The 18,628-nt window shown below is 47.2% G+C and overlaps 2 protein-coding genes across 5 annotated transcripts in view; both read right to left on the reverse strand.

Annotated features, from left to right (window-relative positions):
• The window catches only part of Arhgap30 (Rho GTPase activating protein 30), a 21,373-nt gene extending 10,311 nt beyond the window's left edge, over positions 1-11,062 (reverse strand). For 2 of the 3 annotated variants that reach the window (XM_028787758.1, XM_028787756.1), the window contains exons 1-2: positions 10,695-11,061; positions 2,569-2,671 (exon numbers count right to left, since the gene is read on the reverse strand). In XM_028787758.1, the coding sequence (XP_028643591.1) occupies positions 2,569-2,671; positions 10,695-10,791 (200 nt within the window). In that variant the 5' untranslated portion in view covers positions 10,792-11,061. Of the gene's footprint in view, positions 1-2,568; positions 2,672-10,694 lie in introns of all 3 variants that reach the window. The other variant, XM_028787757.1, reaches the window with a different exon arrangement.
• Positions 11,063-11,776: 714 nt separating this feature from the next.
• The window catches only part of Nectin4 (nectin cell adhesion molecule 4), a 19,426-nt gene continuing 12,574 nt past the window's right edge, over positions 11,777-18,628 (reverse strand). The window contains exons 3-9 of one of the 2 annotated variants that reach the window (XM_028787799.1): positions 17,392-17,682; positions 16,280-16,400; positions 15,224-15,372; positions 14,823-14,976; positions 14,318-14,393; positions 13,830-13,904; positions 11,777-13,502 (exon numbers count right to left, since the gene is read on the reverse strand). In XM_028787799.1, coding sequence (XP_028643632.1) covers positions 13,278-13,502; positions 13,830-13,904; positions 14,318-14,393; positions 14,823-14,976; positions 15,224-15,372; positions 16,280-16,400; positions 17,392-17,682 — 1,091 coding nt within the window. In that variant the 3' untranslated portion in view covers positions 11,777-13,277. The remainder of the gene's footprint in view (positions 13,503-13,829; positions 13,905-14,317; positions 14,394-14,822; positions 14,977-15,223; positions 15,373-16,279; positions 16,401-17,391; positions 17,683-18,628) is intronic. The other variant, XM_028787800.1, reaches the window with a different exon arrangement.

Consider the following 18,628-nt stretch of genomic DNA (forward strand, 5'->3'; position numbering starts at 1 on the left):
TTTTTTTTTGAGAAAGAATCTCACTATATAACTCTGGGTGGCCTGGAACTCAATTTATAAATCAAGCTAACCTCTGACTCACAAAGATCCATCCGCCTCTGTCCCCTGAATGCTGGCATTCACGCTGTGTGCCACTATGGCTAGCCTGGGTATAATCCTTAAAACAAACATGTTAAGCCTTCATGGTCTTGATTATATTAGCTGACAGTTGCTCAGTATGATACCCAACATACCAACAACCAGAAGAAACGAAATCGAGCCGGGCAGTGGTGGCGTATGCCTTTAACCCCAGCACTTGGGAGGCAGAGGCAGGAGGATTTCTGAGTTCGAGGCCAGCCTGGTCTACAGAGTGAGTTCCAGGACAGCCAGAGCTACACAGAGAAACCCTGTCTTGAAAAAAAAAAAAAAAGAAAGAAAGAAAAAGAAAAAGAAAAAGAAAAAGAAATAGAGAAAATGATACCACAGACTGTCCTGAGAAAGGAGGCTTTCCTGGAATTTGAGATTAGCTATGCTATACAATGAGTTCTAGGCCAGTTTGAGTTACAGAGTAAGACTGAAGAATAAGAAAAAAGAGAGATCAAGACAAGGGGCTCGGGCGCTATCTCAGTTGATAAAGTGCTTACCATATAAGCATATGCATCTGAGTTCAGACTCCAAGCACCTATATAAAAAGTCAGGCACAGCCACAGAAGCCTGGAAGCTCAGCACTGGGGAAGCATGCTAGGGGACCCCAAGAGCTTGCAGGCCAGTCTGTCTAGCCAAATCAGCAAGTTTCAAGTTCATCAAGATACTCTGTCTTTAAACAACAAAAATAATAACAAAAATTTAGAGAGGACTGGAGAGATGCTCAGTGGTTAAGAGCACTGGCTGCTCTTCCAGAGGACCCAGGTTCCATTCCCAGCATCCACATGGTGCCTCACAGCCATTTGTAACTCCAGTTCTGGGACATATCAGACTCCTGTGAGCACCAGACACACACATGATAGATAGACATACAAGCAAGCAGAACACTCATAGACATAAAATAAAAAATACATGAGTTTAGAAGGATGGAGAGATGGCTCAGCAGTTAAGAGTACTGGTTACTCTTCCAGAGGTCCTGAGTTCAATTCCCAGCAACCACATGATGGCTCACAACCATCTGTAATGCAATCTGATGCCCTCTTCTGGAATGTGTAAAGACAGATCACTCATATGCATAAAAATAAATAAATATTAAAAATACATGAATTTAAAAAATAAAGTGAAGGGTGATTGCAGAAGACAAACAACATTGACCTCTGACCTCCATACAAAGGCACACAACTACACCAACATATATGTACATATAACACATACAAAAGAAGAAAGAAAAGAAACATACATTATCAATAAAATAAACCCTGAGTTCAAAATCTCCATTACCACAAAGAAGAAGAGAAGGAGGAAGAGGAAGAAGAGTAGGAGGAGGAGGAGGAGGACAACCCACAACCCACAGATGGGGAGGGGACTACTGTTCATCACACACTTGATTAAAATCCAGTATTCAGAACATGTAAACAATCTTGTCACAACTCAATGATTAAAAAAAAAATTTAAGCACAAGCTTAAGATTTGAACAGGCACATATCAGAAGTACAGGAAATCTGCACAGGCTCATCTGCAGCTGGGGAGACACATACATAAGTCACAATGACACATCTGTACACACCCACCATGATGACTACAACCAAAAAGACAGAGTAACAAAAGTTGGCAGGGATGTGGAGAATTTGAAACCTTCATCCATTGCTGGCAGGGATGTTAATGATACAACTGTTAAGGAAAACAGTTTGGTAGTTACTATTAAAAGTTCAACATGAAGTTACCATATGGCCCAGTAATTCTGCTCAGGTATACACTCATAATAACTATGTCCACAAAAACTTGCACATATTTGTAGTAGAATCATTCAGAATAACCAAAAGGTGGAAACCTGGACAGCCATCAACTGATGAATGAAAAAAAAAAGTCTTGTAGCTATGCCAGGGAATTGTATTCATCTATAGAAAGCAGTAAAACACTAGTACAAGCCACAGCATGTATGAACTTTGAAAGAACTCAGAAGGAAGAGCAGACTTAGAAACACACATATTGTTTCATTGGTTTATATGAGATGTTCAGGACAGACAGATCCATACAGACAGAAAGTCAGTTGGGGATAGGTGCAGGGGAAATGTAGAGTTTCTTTGAAGGGTGGTGACATGTTCTGGGTATGCCACGGTGATGGTTGCAGAGTTGTGAATATACCTGACTCAGAAATTTTTAAATGGTGAATTTTATAGTATGCAAATCATGTGTGTGTGTGTGGTGTGTGTGTGTGTGTGTTAAAAGCAGACTGTGTATATGTGGGAATGGAAAGTGTATGTGTTGGAGTGAGCTTGGGGTCCCCATTTCACCTGGCCAGACTTTAGATCCTCTCCATGGAATAGTACCTAACTACCATCTATTCTTCCTTCTCCCACTTCCCCCACCCCCACTCCAGCTCTCTCCAGCAGCTTTGCTCCCTAGCCTTCTGCCCTCAGAGTCTGCCTGCTCTATCTGACTCACCGAAGCTTCTGGATGTTAGAGGAGACCCCTGAGAGGCGGTAGATCCCATCCACCACTCCGTACTCTTGCACAAACTCCGCACAGCTCCGTAGCACCTGGGGCACTGGGGACACAGAAGACAGAGAAAAGAAAGAAAACGTTTCTAGCTTCTCAGCGAAGGGATCTGAGGAATGGAAGCGTCATGAAAGAGGGTTCACTAAGATTAAGGGCAAAGCTTAAAAAACCCAACCCTCACTAGAAAGGATCCTCCAGCCGATCCTATCTTTGTATAACATTTCTATCCCTTGGTCCTGGAATATCTGGGACTGAGGAGGACCTCACTGCTTCTCTATATTAATCCTTTCAGTTGTCTTTTCAAAACTCTTGTTTTTTTCTGAGGCAGGGTTTTTCTGTATAGCCCAGGCTGTCCTGGAACTCCTCTGTAGACCAGGCTTGCCTCGAACTTACAAAGATCCACCTGCCTCTGCCTCCCAGGAATGAGCTACCATTGCCTGACTCATTTGTTTGCTTTTAAAACAGGATCTCACAGATCTGGGGCTGGCCTTCCACTAGTGTTGTAGCTGAGGATGACCTTGAATTTCTGATCCTCCTGCCTCTACTTCCTGAGAATTGGGATTATAGGTGTGCACCATAGCATTCTGTTTGTTTTTGAGACTTTGACCTACCCCAGGATGGCCTTGAACTTGTGACTTTGAATTCCTGATCCTCCTACTTCTACTTCCTGAATGCTGAGCATATAAGCATATGCCCCATATTTGGTTAACGTGACCCTGGGGATCAAACCTAGGGTCTGTGCGCGCTAGGCAAGCACTCTGCCAAAGCAAGTTACCTCAGTCCCTCGTTTTGTGATTACATGCTCAGTAGTGTATCCTACTTATTACTTATGATTTAAAGAAAATGATGGGCTAGAGTTGTAGAGCAATAAGACCATTTTCTACAATAACTGTGCATTCTATTTTAACAGTTAATATATTTAACAGCTTATATATAAATTCAGATGGCAAAACCACCAACATTAGTTAGCTTAAAGATAGATAATTAAACTGGGTGTGGTGGTGCACGCCTTTAATTCCAATATTTGAGAGGCAGAGACAGGTGGATCTCTGAGCTTGAGGCCAGCCTGGTTTACAAAGTGAGTTCCAGGACAGCCAGGGCTACACAGAAAGACCTTGTCTCAATAAAAGCAATCATCACCATCATCATCACCATCATCATCACCATCATCATCATCATCATCATCACCATCATCATCATCACCAGCACCACCAAACCAGTCTTATTTGACTTTTATCCTTCACAGAAACTCTCTGAATACACCAGGGAGACAACAAGGAAAAGCAAGGCCAGGGAGATATGGCTTTGCAGGTCACCCATTATAAAAAAGCTGGATGCGGTGACTTAAACCTAAAATCTCAGCATGCCTACAGCGTATCCGGAGGCAGACAGAGGAGTCACCTGTATGTATGTTGGTGGGCCAGCTAGCCTGGAGTACACTGTGTAGTAGCAGAAACAAAAGAGACCCTCCTCACAAGATGGAAGGCAAGGACCAACTCTTGAAAGCTGTCCAAATAAGTAATAATTTTGAAAAGCAAAAAGTATAGCAGGCATCTTGTATTCAGCTTTCACCTGTCTACGTTTTTAGTTCTGTGTATGTATTCGCGCACACAAGATTGCCCAACAGGAGTGCTGGGAACTGAAGCCTGGTCCTGTGCAACAGCAGCGTGTTCTTAACAGCTGGGCCATCTCTCCAGCCTCGAATTCAGCTTTCATATGGGAGTCATAGGAAGCACAGGTCTGCAGTTTTGGAACTGAAACTTCTCATTGACATCAGCTGTCACCCCAGAATGTTTAAAGGGAGCAGCAATCTTGTGCAGCAGGGGAGTCAAAGTAAAAGTCTAGTCCCCAAATTGCTTTTATGTAATGTTCTACCAGCCATGAAAAAATGAACACTGCTTATCCAACCAAAAGGGAGCCCAGCCAGAGGCAGTTAGTGTGAGCTACTTTCTCCTGTAAGAAAGTTTGCAGTTATTCAGTTTGATATTGGAAAGTACCATGTCTGATCACGTGGTCAAGCATAGGAGAAGAGAGCTGACTTCCACAAGTTGTCCTTTGAGCCCCACATACCCTCCACAAAGACACGCAAAATAAATGAACATTTTTTTAAAGTGCAAAAGAAATATTACCTTGTCAGACCTGAGCCACCACTGTGTTACCAGATTAATCTCCTTAAGGATAATACGTGGTATTCCTCATGCTATCCTGACATAGTGTCTGCTGAGATGGTCTCAAGAACAAGTTCTGAACCCTACTTAGAAAGCTAAGGATAGATATGAATGCAACCTAACACAGAACTGTACATTGAGGTTCTTTCCGTCCTTGAAATCCTTGGCCACGGAAGCACCCAGCCGACGCCACCCAAGACCCATTGCTTATTTTTTTTTGTTTGTTTTGTTCATCTCTTTGTTTGATTTTTTGTTTTGTTTTGTGTTTGTTCCGTTGGTTAGTTGGTTTTTGTTTTTGTTGTTGTTGTTTATTTGTTTGTTTCCACACTGGGTTTCTCTGTGTAGCCCTAGCTGTCCTGGAACTCACTCTGTAGACCTGCCTCTGCCTCCCAAGTCCTGGAATTAAAGGAGTGTATCACCGCCAACACCTGGCCTTGTTGCTTATCTTAAAATAGGAGAGCTCAGAATAAGGGATAGAATATGAGCTCCTCAGCCTGGGATATAAGACCTTCACAGACTAGGTCCTGACAAATTCCATGACTCAGCCCTTTGCCAGTTCATAAACAAGCCTGGGTACTACCCCTCATTGATGTGCTTTGGATCTGCTTTCTTCTCTCAAAGGTTCCTGTGCTAGGCGCCTGGTTTCCGGTGTGGTGAGGTTGAGGATGGGGAGACAGTTCAGAAGGCGGGACCTAGTGAATGATGATTAGGTCAGGGGCTCAGGCTGGCCTTCCAGGATGCTCCTATACTTTTCTTTTTTTGCTTGTTTGTTTGTTTGGTTGTTTGGTTGGTTGGTTGGTTGGTTTTTCGAGACATGGTTTCTCTGTATAGCCCCGGCTGTCCTGGAACTCACTCTGTAGGACATGCTGGCCTCGAACTCAGAAATCCGCCTGCCTCTGCCTCCCACGTGCTGGGATTAAAGGACCATCACTGCCCGGTGCTCCTATACTTTTCAAGTTCTGGGATTATAACTGTTCCAACAAGCCTCCCAGTGCTACCTCTTTGGGGTGGGGTGGGCTTTGTGTGACTGGACCATAGAGTGGGTTGTAGAAAGCAATCCCATTCCACGTTCCTGTTCCCTTCTATATGCGGACAGTTTTCTTTCCACCTCACCATACTGTGAGGGGTCCCTTGCCAGGATGCCAACATATGCTCTCTGAATCCCTCAGCCGCTGCAGTCATGAGCCGAATCAACCTCTCCATAATTTCTCCATTTGAGAGGTTTTGCTGTATCACAAAATTAAGGCACTTGTTTTATTCTCCTGTCTGGAAATACCTTCCCCTCCAATTGCCTGGTAAACTATTCCTGAAAACGTATCTCAAGTATCACCCCCCACATACCCCAGCTGAGCAAAGTGGCACAAGTCTATAGTCTGAGCTCCTTGAGAGGCTGAGGCAGGAGAATCACTTGCGGCCAGGAATTCAGGGCCAGCCTACAACATAATGAGACCACCTGAAAACCAAAAAAGCAAACAAGGGCTCGGGAGGCAGCCAGCAAGGGCTCGGGAGGCGGCCAGGCAGTCAGAGGGCTTGTCTGGAAATTGAGAGGACTGGAGTTTACATCCCCAGATCCATGTAAACGGGCTGCAAGTCCAGCTTCAGAAGATGGAGAGGCGAGGATGCCCCAGAGTAATCAGGCTAGTGACACTAGCAACATCAGCAAACTGTGAGTTTGACTGAGAGACCCTCCTAAAAATAATATGGTGGAGAGTGATGGAGAAAGATCCAAAACGCTAATCTCAAATCCCCACATATATGTGTACACACACATATGCAAATGTAAATAAGACAAAAGTAAAAACACCACTGTGGATTCTGAACTTTTATTCCTATGTATCTATAGTACAGTTCCCATGGTCCTTTGCTCATCTCAGTATTATGGTATTTTTTTTTAAATGTATTTAATTTGTATGTGTACCATATGCATGCAGGTACCTGAGGTGTCCAAAAGAGGGTGTCAGTTTAAGATGGAACTGGAGTTACAGGTAGTTGGGAGCTACACTATGTGGGTGCTGGGAACTAAACCCAGGTCCTCTGCAAAAGCAGCCACTCCTCTTAATTGTTGAGCCATCTCTTTAGCTTGATGCACTTACCATACTTTACTATAAATGTATTATATCTATACCTCCGGATAAAAGGTATATTTCATCAGAGAATCCTATCTGTCACTGAGGTGAAACACTTTAGATCATATAGTGAATGAATTCAGAATTTACATCAGAATCACTGATGAGACCGGATAAAGGGCATTGCCTTTGATGAAACACTGGGTCCTGTTCACTGGGACTCATCAGAGAAATTTCTCCAATATGTCACCACCAGAGAAAGCTGTGTCTCTTCTAAGTGCTTTGTTCTCCAAAAGCCTCCTAAGTCTCCTATGACTTTAATTACTAGGCAGTTCACGGCCCACCCTTAGCAGCCACACAGAGCCATCTGCTGCACACGTCTGGCTGCTGCCCTTCTTCCTTTCCCTTCACTTCAGCTTCTTCGGTCCCAGTCTCTCACGCTGTTCGGCGTGTAGGGCCTCAGAAGCCGTCCCAAGCTTTTTGTGGAGCAAAGCATGGCAAAAAAACAAAACAAAAAAAAAAAAAACCAAAAAACAAAGAAACAAACAAAAACAAAAACAAAAAACAACCCAGGGAGAAGGCTAGAGCAACCATCAGCTTTCAGTTTTCTTCCTGTGACCTGGTTTTCAGACCCTTTCTCTTTTTGCTCATAACCAGAACTTGGGTAAGCCAAGACAAGAACTGTGAAGGGTAAAGGACACTGAAGGAAGGCTTCATTTTCGGGGCAGTGCATATGTTAACGTGTACCATCTTTAGAATGAGGGACCTAGGACATTTGTACAATGTCCCTAGATTGAGTGGCTCCTGAAATTTGGGGCCCTTGTCATCTTTTCTCACCTCACTCCAGCCCCAGGTTTGTGGATTACTGTTCATACCTTCAAACCTTGTCTGCATTTTTACATGATCCTGTTCCTACCTCTCTGCACTGAGATGAGGCCATCCCCAGTGTCGAAGTTACTGTCCTGCCACTGGGTGCCTAATGTTACATCGACTCTTTCAGCTACCACGTTACTCTACTGATTCATAAATAGTCTTCTGTCTGGGCCTGCTTAGTGCACACTAGTAATCCCAGCACTCAGAGCTGCATAGCAAGAGTGCATCTCAAAGTAAATACGTAAACATCAATAGCACACTCTCATCTAAACTCTAGTTCAATCCAAACTAGGCTTTCCTCTCCTATTCTTTTCTGTTGATTTTAAACCCTGGAGGAGATCCTCACAGAGATGGAAGATCTCAAGGAACCTGAGCCATAAAAAAAATGAGCTAAGAGATAGTAGGGTCAGAGAGGGGGTGGAACTGCAGATATAAGCCAGCGGAATTAAGTCAGAGATATAGTTTAGAGACAAGACTGGGGTGATGGAGTCAAAATGACTAGAAGGATACGGGTGGAGTCAAGGAAGAAGGGCCTATAGCAAATCAGAAACCTAAACAAGGTATCCAAGCTTAGGAGAAGAAAAAGATCCATTTAGGGGAAAAAGAGTTGGGGAAGAGGTCTGAGGTTGAGCGAGGACGTAAAGATAGAGAACACCAGGGTGATATATCTGGGAATATCAATTCACCAGAAGCAGATGATCTCCCTGGTCCAAGCCTTTGTTCACTCACTGGGTCTTTGGCTGATGAGAGAAGCTGTTACCAAAGAGCTTCGTTCATCCAAACACTTTCCACCTATCTGTACCAGGGATGTTTTGGTAAGAGGAGGGTTTCTATGATGCTCTGGTACACAAGATTCATCTCTGGAGACTTGGACCCCATAAGGTTCTAGTGAGGGACAGAAGGGGTTCCTCTCCTGCTCTGGGATTCCCTTATAATCAGGAGCCCAGCCACTTTTCATCATCCCTGGATCTCTATAGAGAGAATTCCCTTCACCTGCTGGGAATGGTGGACCCAAGGATCACAGAAGTAGAGTCTGGCTGTCTGTGGGTTGTATGTTTCAAGACAGAGTTGGTGCTGGGAATCACAGGAAAGGAGAGAACCAGCATAAGGAGGCTGAACTGAGAACTCAGAGCTACAAGAATATCGTGCCCATGTAAGTCATATGGTTCTCTGTCAAAAGTCGTTATCGAGTGATGGCTAGATGGCGCATCAGTTAAGAGAACTGACTATTGTTCCAGAGGACCTGGGTTCAGTTCCCAACACCCACACGACAGCTAACAATTGTCTGTAACTCCAGTTCCAAAGAGAATCTGACATTCTCTCCTGTCCTCCATGGGCGTGTCACATGTGTGCAACATTCGTGCAGGCAAAATATTCATACATATAAAATAAAAGTAAATAAATCTCAAAAAAATGTTTTAATCATCATAGGGTAATTGCCTGCCATCAAGCTGGAAGACATCAGTTTAATACCTGAGACATAAAGGAAAGAGAGAACCAGCTTCCGAAAGGTGTCCTCTAACCTTCACACATACACTGGGGTACATGTAGCCACACACTCACACACAACAAAAAATAAATAGCACCTGTGAGATGGTTCAGTGGGTAAAGGAGCCTGCTATCAAACCTGATGACCTAACTTTGATCCCTGGGACCCACATGATAGAAGGAGAAAAGTGATCCCCCCAAGTCGTCCTCTGACCTCTCCCCAGGATGTACACAAAATACCTGAATAAGTAGAGCAATGAAGAAGAAGAAAGAAGGAGGAGGAGGAGGAGGAGGAGGAGGAGGAGGAGGAGGAGGAGGAGGAGGAGGAGTCTAGAATGGAAAGATTTCTTAGGACCTGGACTTTCCCTTAATGGAGGCTAGTAGGGATGGGGCCCTCTGATAGAGGAGAAAAGGGGAAGAAGGTGTCTGGGGACACAAGGGCGGGGCTAAGAGCAGGAAATGAGCTGGGAACCACCACCACCCTCCCTTCACTGCAGGCACCACAACCAGAGAACAAAGAGGAAATGACAGATTGGGGTGGGGTGGAGTGGAGGGGGCAGAATCGTGCCCTCTTTTGGAAGTTGCCCAGTGTGCTGAAAACAAGCTGGGCAGTGTAGTCAGGATAGCACTGATCAATTTCAGATCAAATTAAGGTATGGTTCTGAGTAGCTACTGCGTGCCCAGCACAGTGGTGAGCTGGCAATTGTACCTGGGCCTGCTGGCTTCCAGGCCCATTGTAGAGCAAGCTGGAGAAGGAACGGAGGGAGCTCCAAAAAGCGTCCACACTCCTCTTTGCTGCAGTTTTCACTCCCAACTTCAAACCAGGGCTGAAGCTGTCTGCTTCACTTTTCCTCCATTCCCTGAAGCTTTTCCCTGAGCCCTCTACCGCCGACCAGTTTCTTCTTTGTAAGCAATTTAAAGAAGAGTGTCACTCCTCTCCGTCCCCCACCCTCCTGTGCCAGCACAGCTGCAGAAGGGCCAGGTTCTTGTCCCTTGGGTGCTGTTCTCCAGCTAGGATGCCTCCTTCTTCCCTCCCCACGTTATATCCTCAGATTCACTGGGCCCATTCCCACTGGTGTCTCCACTTATTATTCCATCAACCATCCCTTCAGCCACTCTTCCGACATACGACCTCCATCCCCCTCCCTGGCCCCGCCCCGTTCCCAGTCTCCATCCTCTCATCTGATTCATCCACCTCTCCAGACTTTCCAAATTTCATCCCCTACACAACCCCTGACAGGTTCCCTTGACGTTCCCATCCTCAATTTCTCAGCTTCCTATTCCCTAACTACTACAGAAGGGAGACTCTCTACCTTCTCCTCTGGGCCACGCTTCCTGCGTTGCCTTTGCCTAGGTCTCATGGATGGTGATCCTGGGTCACTGCCCTTCCCTACAAGCTGATTCTGCCCAATGGAGAAGACAAGCTTGGTGCCTGCATGGCAGTCCCGCCACCCAGCTGCCCAGTTGACCTCCTTACCTTCCTGGCCCGAGTGCTGTAGATGCTCCCGTAGGTCACACCCAAACACTCGTTCCTTGGAGCTGCCCTTCTTCTTTCCTTTCTGCCGAGACTTCATGGCCACAGTTCCCGGGACCTCTGTCCCCCAAGACCTTTGACCTACCAGTCCCCCATGGAATCCCAGTCAGTAGTTGGGTTTGGCCCAGCCCCAGGGGGGCAGGGCTCCAAACTGGAGATGGAGGGTGGCCTGGGGCAAGGGACAACAGCGCTTGCCTCTGGGGGCCCCTGGGGCCACACGGAAGTAAATATGGAAGAGGAAGCTACCAGAACCCTAGCATGAAGCCGTGTCTCGTGGCCAAGCTGAGCACTAGCCCTTCTCGTCCTGTGCAGCTCGAGGGGAGCAGGAAGCTGTGCAGCTCCTCAAACCCGCTTCCTGTTAGAGCATCTTTGCAACCACAGGCCTCGGGTGGGGGAGGCCGGTGACATTCACATCATCATTGCTGGGACTTCATCCATTGGTCACAGAAGAAGGTGACGTCAGAACCCCGGGGTGGAGTAAGGTTGCCTGGGGTGTGAGCAGGTGGCTGGCACTTCTAGATACCCAAATTCTTGAGTGGGACAGAGACCTGAGGCTTTGCCTGTGAGCACAGCAGGAAAGGACCATGCAGAACATACACCCAGGGTGGATGAGGTCTTTGAGGACCCTGTCATCTTGGTCAGGCCACATTACTTTACTGAGCCTTGGTTGCCGTACATTTGAAAATGAGGACACAGACCAGGTGACTTTTGAGTTTCAGTTTCTTTGTCTGTAAAAGAGTACACGGCTGTCCACCTCACACAGCTGCTGGAAGTTTCCAGTACCGTCAAATTAGAAACACTTCACAAACTAAGGCACTGGCTTCCCCAAAAGGGGTTATGTCCACACAGCCCTACCTGAGGGCTCTCAGAAATGGTTAAAATGTCTTTTGAAAGCCACTTGCTCCTTTCTGAGCTGTATCTGGCTCCGTTCCCTGCCTGGGAGCAAAGGAGGGAATCACATAGAGACTCAGTACATAGCCCTTGTGACTTACCCAGTCCAAGGGGCAAGACAGGAATCAGACAAAAAGGTTTTATCTGTTTATTTAAAAACAGAATATTGTTTTATGTACAAATATACATATATTTACATAAAATATACATACTAAGACCCCAGATCCTTGGGGTCCATAAGTCCTGGGTTGCTTGGGAATGAAATGAGAGCTTCTCCTTTAGATCAGCAGATTTCAGGCCACACAAGATTTGGATACTAAATCTCGGTATTCTGGCTGCATAAGTTTGGGTAGGCTAAAGAAAAACAAACATCTAACCCCAGGCCCCCCACATACAAAGTGCCAGAGAGCCCCAAATTAATGACTCAGAAACCCCTGGGGAAGGATCTGTTCTCACCCTCACCCACAACACCCCTTTCTCCTCACCTGAGCTCCCCCACCTTCCCCTCTATCCTCTGCCCTCAACACAACTGAACCAGGAGCCCCTGACACCAAGTCCCAGCTCTGTGGAAGGCACAAACCACTGTAGACACAGCTAGGACAAGGTCTGAGGGGCCATGGGACCCAAGCACCCCATCCCTAGCCTCCTATCCAGTGTTTGCACCGCACACCCCAGGTTCCAGACTTCAGCAGCTGTCAGCTCCCTCCCCAGAACCTCTTTGGGTGAATATATCCTAGGAAGAGAATTTTCCAGAACCACAGGCATTAATTCCTGCTGTGGTGTCTGCTAAACAGTTTTGTTGAATGCCTATGTGGGCTGGCCTTGCTTAAACAAGCCCAGTAAAACCCATGCACATAAATCAGTAAAGTTTTTCTTTGTTGTTTGTTTTTTAAATTTCTTTCTCTCTTATTAAGGGAGTCTGAGCAGAACTCAGGAAGCTCCCTTGGAGTTTAATTTACAGAAGGTCCGTACCACATGCAGCAGGCCCACAGGCCACCAGACGGCAGAGGGTTTCTGTAACAGTTCCAGCCTCTGGCAGACCCCTGGATGTCTGCTTCACACTTGCTCCCAAGGGGTGGGAACACAGCTCCCCCACTTTGGAGGTCAGATTCTAGCTCCAGCTATGCCCGCACATCTGGATCTGGCCACAGTCTCCGCCTCTCACTTCTAACCTCTGCATCGCTAATACTGCTCTGGGGTCTGAGGACAATCCCTGCCTCCTCAGGCAGAGGTCACACATAAGGCACACTACTCACAAACCACACCCTAGTGATGATCAGCCCACAGCCACAAATCCTGCGGCACACACATCGTTCACTTGGACTCATCATGACAGCAAGATGCATAGCATGGACAGTCACCCCTTCATGCACATGCGATCCATGAGTGCACACACACACACACACACACACACACACACACGGAATGACCTACACGCAATGGTGGGAGGCACTCAACCAGTGAAGCCCTCCTGATGAACAACAGAAGGATTGGAGGTAAAAGTGGAGCAGTCAGTAGGTTGGGAAGTACCTTCCTAGAGAAATGCAGGCATTTAAGGGGGCTTCCCCTAAGAAGAGCTGAAGTTCCCCATGGAAGCAGAAGAAGCCAGGCCTCGGGGAGGGAGGCAGGCCTGTGTCAGACCAGGTGCCCTCGCCCATTGATGTAGATACCATTGCCTGTAGGTTTGGCCCTCAGGGTCCCATTTTCCTGAACAAAGTGGTTCATGGCCTGTTTGATGCCTTCATCCTGATCATCCTCCTCCTCTGTCCGCCCAGAGCCTGGAGATAGCAGTTCGGTCTGCGTTTCAATCTCTCTCACTGTGGTTAACGTGGAGTAGCTGCGGCCTTCTGGCTCTTCACTCTGGAGACCAAGGGCAAAAGATAAGTCAGGAATCAAGATCAAACAGTCAGCATAAGGGCTGGGTTGTGATAGGGTCAGAGGTCAGGTAAAGCACGGGTGATGGTTGTCCCAGAGGGATAGGGGCTTGGAAATTTGGGGGGCTGGGGAGGGCAATAACAGGCATCACACACAATGATGGGGACAGAGAACAAAGGCATAGCAGAAATGGGGGGTTCACATGTGAGCCAGGGATGCAATGGGGGTGGGGGAGCTGTCACACCACATCTGGGGCCAGGAGAGGGGCCTGAGGAGAATGTTGGGACACTGGTGGGGCCGGGGGGGCCTCACCATCACAGAGCAGCTACTGTTGTCCTTGAGACTATCAGGGTGGCCCTCCGCTCTCAGCCCTACACTCTCCTCCGGCTGCAGGGGCCCAGACATAGGGGAGGAGTTAGAAGAGAGCTCAGTCTCCTCCCCTCAGCCTCTTCACCTCTCTCAGCCGCTAGCAATCTCTCCCTGATCACATTTCCCCCACCGATAGGTCCATGTCTGACCCAAGCATCCTTCATCCCTCACTCTCAAAACCCACCCTGGCATCAGCACCAGTGGTGGATTCCTAGAGCAGCCCCCAAACCAGTGCTAAGAGGGCCTTGCAGGCGGGAGTGCTAGCAGCCCCAGAGCATCAACCCACCCACCTCCCATCCCCAGCTAACAGCCCAGCCTCAGCTCAGCTTCAGCTATGAGTAAGCAGCCAGTCTAGTACAGAGGAGCCAAGACTCAACCAAACCTGTGTGCCCATGCCTCCCGCCCCCCACGCACCCAACCTTCACACACACCTGGCTCCTTGGGTCCGTGTGGTGAGAGTGCAGCCTCCGGATGGAGTTCTCCCTGGTCAAAGTCAGCTCCTCCTCACTGGGAAAGGCAACACCTCATCAGGAATGGACAGCAGTGACAGTCTCCTATGGTGAATCTAGCCTGGCTGAGCCTGTGTGAGACTGCTGAAGGATATGATTGCCAGACTCCGCCCTCGAAGGTGAGCATAGGTGGCTACAGATGACAGTGTGGCTGGATAGCATGGGTGTGCTACACAGTGCTAAGGTGTGCATGGTAGGTGATACCTGGGGAGTGTGGTTTTGTGTTTCTCTCAGGCATAAGTCTCCTCATCCGGCTGTGCTCCAGATCCTAGGCACCAGCACTTCCCCAAAGACTCCGCCCACCTCTGATGTACAACTGTCCAGCTGTCACTAGGCCACACGGTCTCCTTTCTCCTCTGTGCTGGCTCACCTCCATTCCTCTTTGTTCTCAGCTCAGTGCCACCCACTCAGAGGAGCCAGGACTCACTATTTCTGGGTCATCTGCTGGGCTTTCCGTCGATGATATCGGGACATGAGAACCACCACCACCACCAGGAGGCAGAACAGGAGAGCAGCAATGACACCCACTACGACCACTGAGGCAGACACCAGGTCTACCTGCTTTCCTGGATCCTCAGGGTCTGTTGGAGACAGGCCAGTGTTTGAGATGCATGCCCAAATCCTTCCCTAATCCACCCCAGACCCCACTGCTACCCCGTGTCATCCTCATAGAACACACCCACAGCTACCCACTCAGCTTAATCCTCTCCAAAATCCATCATCCCCAAAGACATCCTTTCCCATTTCTTTCTCTGTCTTGCTTCCCACTGCCCACCCCCAGCTCTGGACTCAGAATCCTTGTCTTTGTTCTCCAACCACTATGCTTACCAAGAACTTCCACAGTGACCTGAGAATTCCTCGAAGAAAGTTCATTGCTGACGTGGCAGATGTAGACGCCACTGTGCTCAGTAGTCAGTGGGGGAAAGCCCAGAGTGTCCCCTTTCACTCGCACCCCACTAGGCAGAGGTCCATCCAGCCTGAAGGACAGGGAAGCTGAAGGGTGCTGGCTGGGGCAGGCTAAGGCTGCCACCACCCAACGTGCCCAGGCAGCTCTTCATCCCCTTCCCCCATGACATCACCTAAAGCCTCAGGCTGTTCCCACGGTGCCCCTCCCTACCCTAGACAGGTCTAGGCAGAGGTCCTTTCTCCCTGCCGCCCAGCCTGACCTGGGCACCCGCACACACACTTGGGGAAGATCCACATGCATGCCATCCCACATGCTCTCACAGGCATCCCGTCATCCAGTACTAAGTACCAGGCATATATGCTAAGTCCACACAACAGGACCCTCCACTCCTAGCTGAGCTCAGAGGTACTGAGAACCTATGACTACATGTTCCAACACCTATGATACTGCATGGTGGAGTAAACAAACCTAGCCCCAGACACAAGGCCATAGGTATCATTCATGTGTCCACATGTAGGAACATGCCTATACATACATAGTATCCTATCCCTTTCTGAAAAAAAAAAAAAAAAGGCAAGGACTCTTGAAGGAGCTGGTGGAAGTGTGCCTGTGTTTCTGAGGTGCTGGCAACATTACGGTTATAAGGAGTGTGGGTGTAACAGCAGTTATAGTCAGCTTTCTTTGTGTCACAAGTACTTTTAGCCTTCACAAATACATAAAAGATTAATATTTAATATAGTTATATTTCATCATCTAAAGTTAGGGCAAAAAGCCAAGAAGATGCCTTCATATTCCCTATAGGTTGTAACCACATATTTCCTGGAACAAGCCAGTAACATTTGCTGATTATATATTTATATATTGGTCTGAATCTACACCCTGACTTATCTAGGGTTCAGACGATGTGGTCCTTGCTCATACCGAGCTCATCCTGGAAGGCAAGAGTGCTAGGGCCTCTTCCAGGCACAGGCCCTTACCTTGTCCAGTTGTATTTGGGAGGGGGCTGTCCTTCACTCAAGCATTTGAGTGTGGCTCCTTCTCGGCCAACATGCCACAAGTTTTGGTCCTCAAGGCCCCTCACAGAGGCCTCTGCAAGGACTGGAGTGGAAGATGGGAAAAGGAAAAACAGGAAGACGCCTTACTCCATGATTCCTTTAAAGCCTTCTTCTTCCCCTGCTGGAACAGACTCTCTCTTCCCTCCCTCGTTCACTGCTCCTGGCAACACTGATCCCTATTCCAGCCTGTGCCGTGAGCCCATAAGACCCCTGGGGGATGGAGTTTCACACTCTGGACCTCCTGTGGTATCTAGCACAGTGCTGCTCACAAAGCGAGTGCTCAGTAGCTGTCTAACAACCCACCAGTCTGTTCATTTTCTCAGCAAGCATTTGCTGATTTCCTACTTTGTGCCAAATGATAATGTAATCTGGGTGTGAAGTCTATTGCTGGGAACACACTATCATTTACTGAAACCTTGTAGGATTTAAGATCTGCGAGATGCTTTCCATTTATGGATGCTAACTCTCATCAGAATCCCATAAAGTTACCAGCTTAATTACACTCATTTGCTGGTGAAAGAAATGAAGTCTAACCAGATTCAATAGCTGTTGGTAAATAGCAGAATAGGGGCTCGGCCCAAGTTTGCCTCCAAACCCTAAGCTGTGTATTTTGCAAATACTTTCAATTGCATATTTATATTTTATGCTCCCATCTACACTGTAGAAACAAGGCAGTCTCTCCTATAAAGTTCACAGAGACGTCGGGCGGTGGTGGTGCACACCTTCAATCCCAGCACTTGGGAGGCAGAGACAGGTGGATTTCTGAGTTTTAGGCCAGCCTGGTCTACAGAGTGAGTTCCAAGACAGCCAGGGCTACACGGAGAGACTCTCCTTCAAAAACAAAACAAAACAAGGCTCTCACAAAGACCACAGTGATTTTCCCAGGACATCTATCTTGATCTCCAGGCCTTCTACCTCTGGATTAGACTTAGACTCCAGACTCAAGCGATCTTCCTGCCATGGTCCAGGGTCAGGGTGTCCTAGCATTATTTTCAGTAAATAGGGATATCTTATCTACACATCTCAATACTCACAGGCCACTTGGAGGGTGTGGGTGATTCTTTGGTCTTGGAGCAGGCCAGGGTGAGACACCACACAGGTCAGTGGCTGCCCATTCATGCTTCGGCTGGGCACCAGGTGAAACTCTGAAGTGACGGCAGCAGAGCGGGAGTGTGTGAAAGAGCGGCTGGACTGTGTGCCTTTGACCTCTGTGTCCCAGGTCACGCTGGGAGCTGGACTGCCCTCAGCCGTGCAAGAGGCTGCCAACGTCAGCCCCTGGCCCTCTTCTAGTGGTGGACCAGGATTCAGTGAAGGCAGGGGAGGCACTGTGGAGAGGGGGAGGAGGAAAGTGAAAGATCTGCATAGTCACTGTCAGATACCATTCCATCAGTTTTACCCAGCTGCAAACTTCAGTTCCTCTTTTCTTTTGTAAGAAGATTTATTTATTTATTTATTTAATGTATTTATTTATTTTATTTATGAGTACACTGCCTCTGTCTTCAGACACACCAGAAGAGGGCATCGGATCCCATTACAGATGGTTGTGAGCCATCCTGTGGTTGCTGAGTATTGAACTCAGGACTTCTGGGAGAGCAGACAGTGCTCTTAACCAATGAGCCACTTCTCCAGCCCCTAGTCCCCATTTTCTCATCTCACCAATAAATGTGTCAGATAGTGGTATCATTTCAAGTGGCTTTACATCTTTCTTCACTATTAGATTTTTTTTTTCAATGTGTGTAGCTAATTTTTTTTCCTTTTCTTTTCCAAGACAGAGTTTCTCTGTGTATGTAGTCCTGGCTGTTCTGGAATCCCTCTGTAAACCAGGCTGGCCTCAAACATAGGTCATTTAAAAAAATAATTTTAAAACTAATTAGATACTATCTATGTAATAATAACAATAATAACCACTACTAACTATGTGCCAACTATTATGTTAAAACTTTACATACATTATCTCATTTAATTTTGCTAACAAACTAGTGAGGTGAGTATTATTATGCCTGTTCTTCAGGTGAGGAAAACAAAGCTCAGGGAGGTTCAGTGGTTTGTTGCTTGTCATCACTTCTTATGTGACAAAGCCTAGAGTCACAAATTTTGTTTTGGAGTATGTGTGTGCCTCAAATTCTCCATCCTCCTGACTCAGCTTCTGGAACAGTGTAAGTATAGATATATACCATGATGCCCATACCCAGCTTCTTCTCCCTCCTCCCCCCTTCCTCCTTTTCTTCCTCCTCTTCTTTCTCCTTCTTCTTTTCCTCTTTTTTTTTTTTT

The sequence above is a fragment of the Grammomys surdaster genome, unplaced genomic scaffold (genome assembly GCF_004785775.1).
Source record: "Grammomys surdaster isolate TR1022 unplaced genomic scaffold, NIH_TR_1.0 125672, whole genome shotgun sequence".
In the NCBI taxonomy this organism is placed as follows: domain Eukaryota; kingdom Metazoa; phylum Chordata; class Mammalia; order Rodentia; family Muridae; genus Grammomys; species Grammomys surdaster.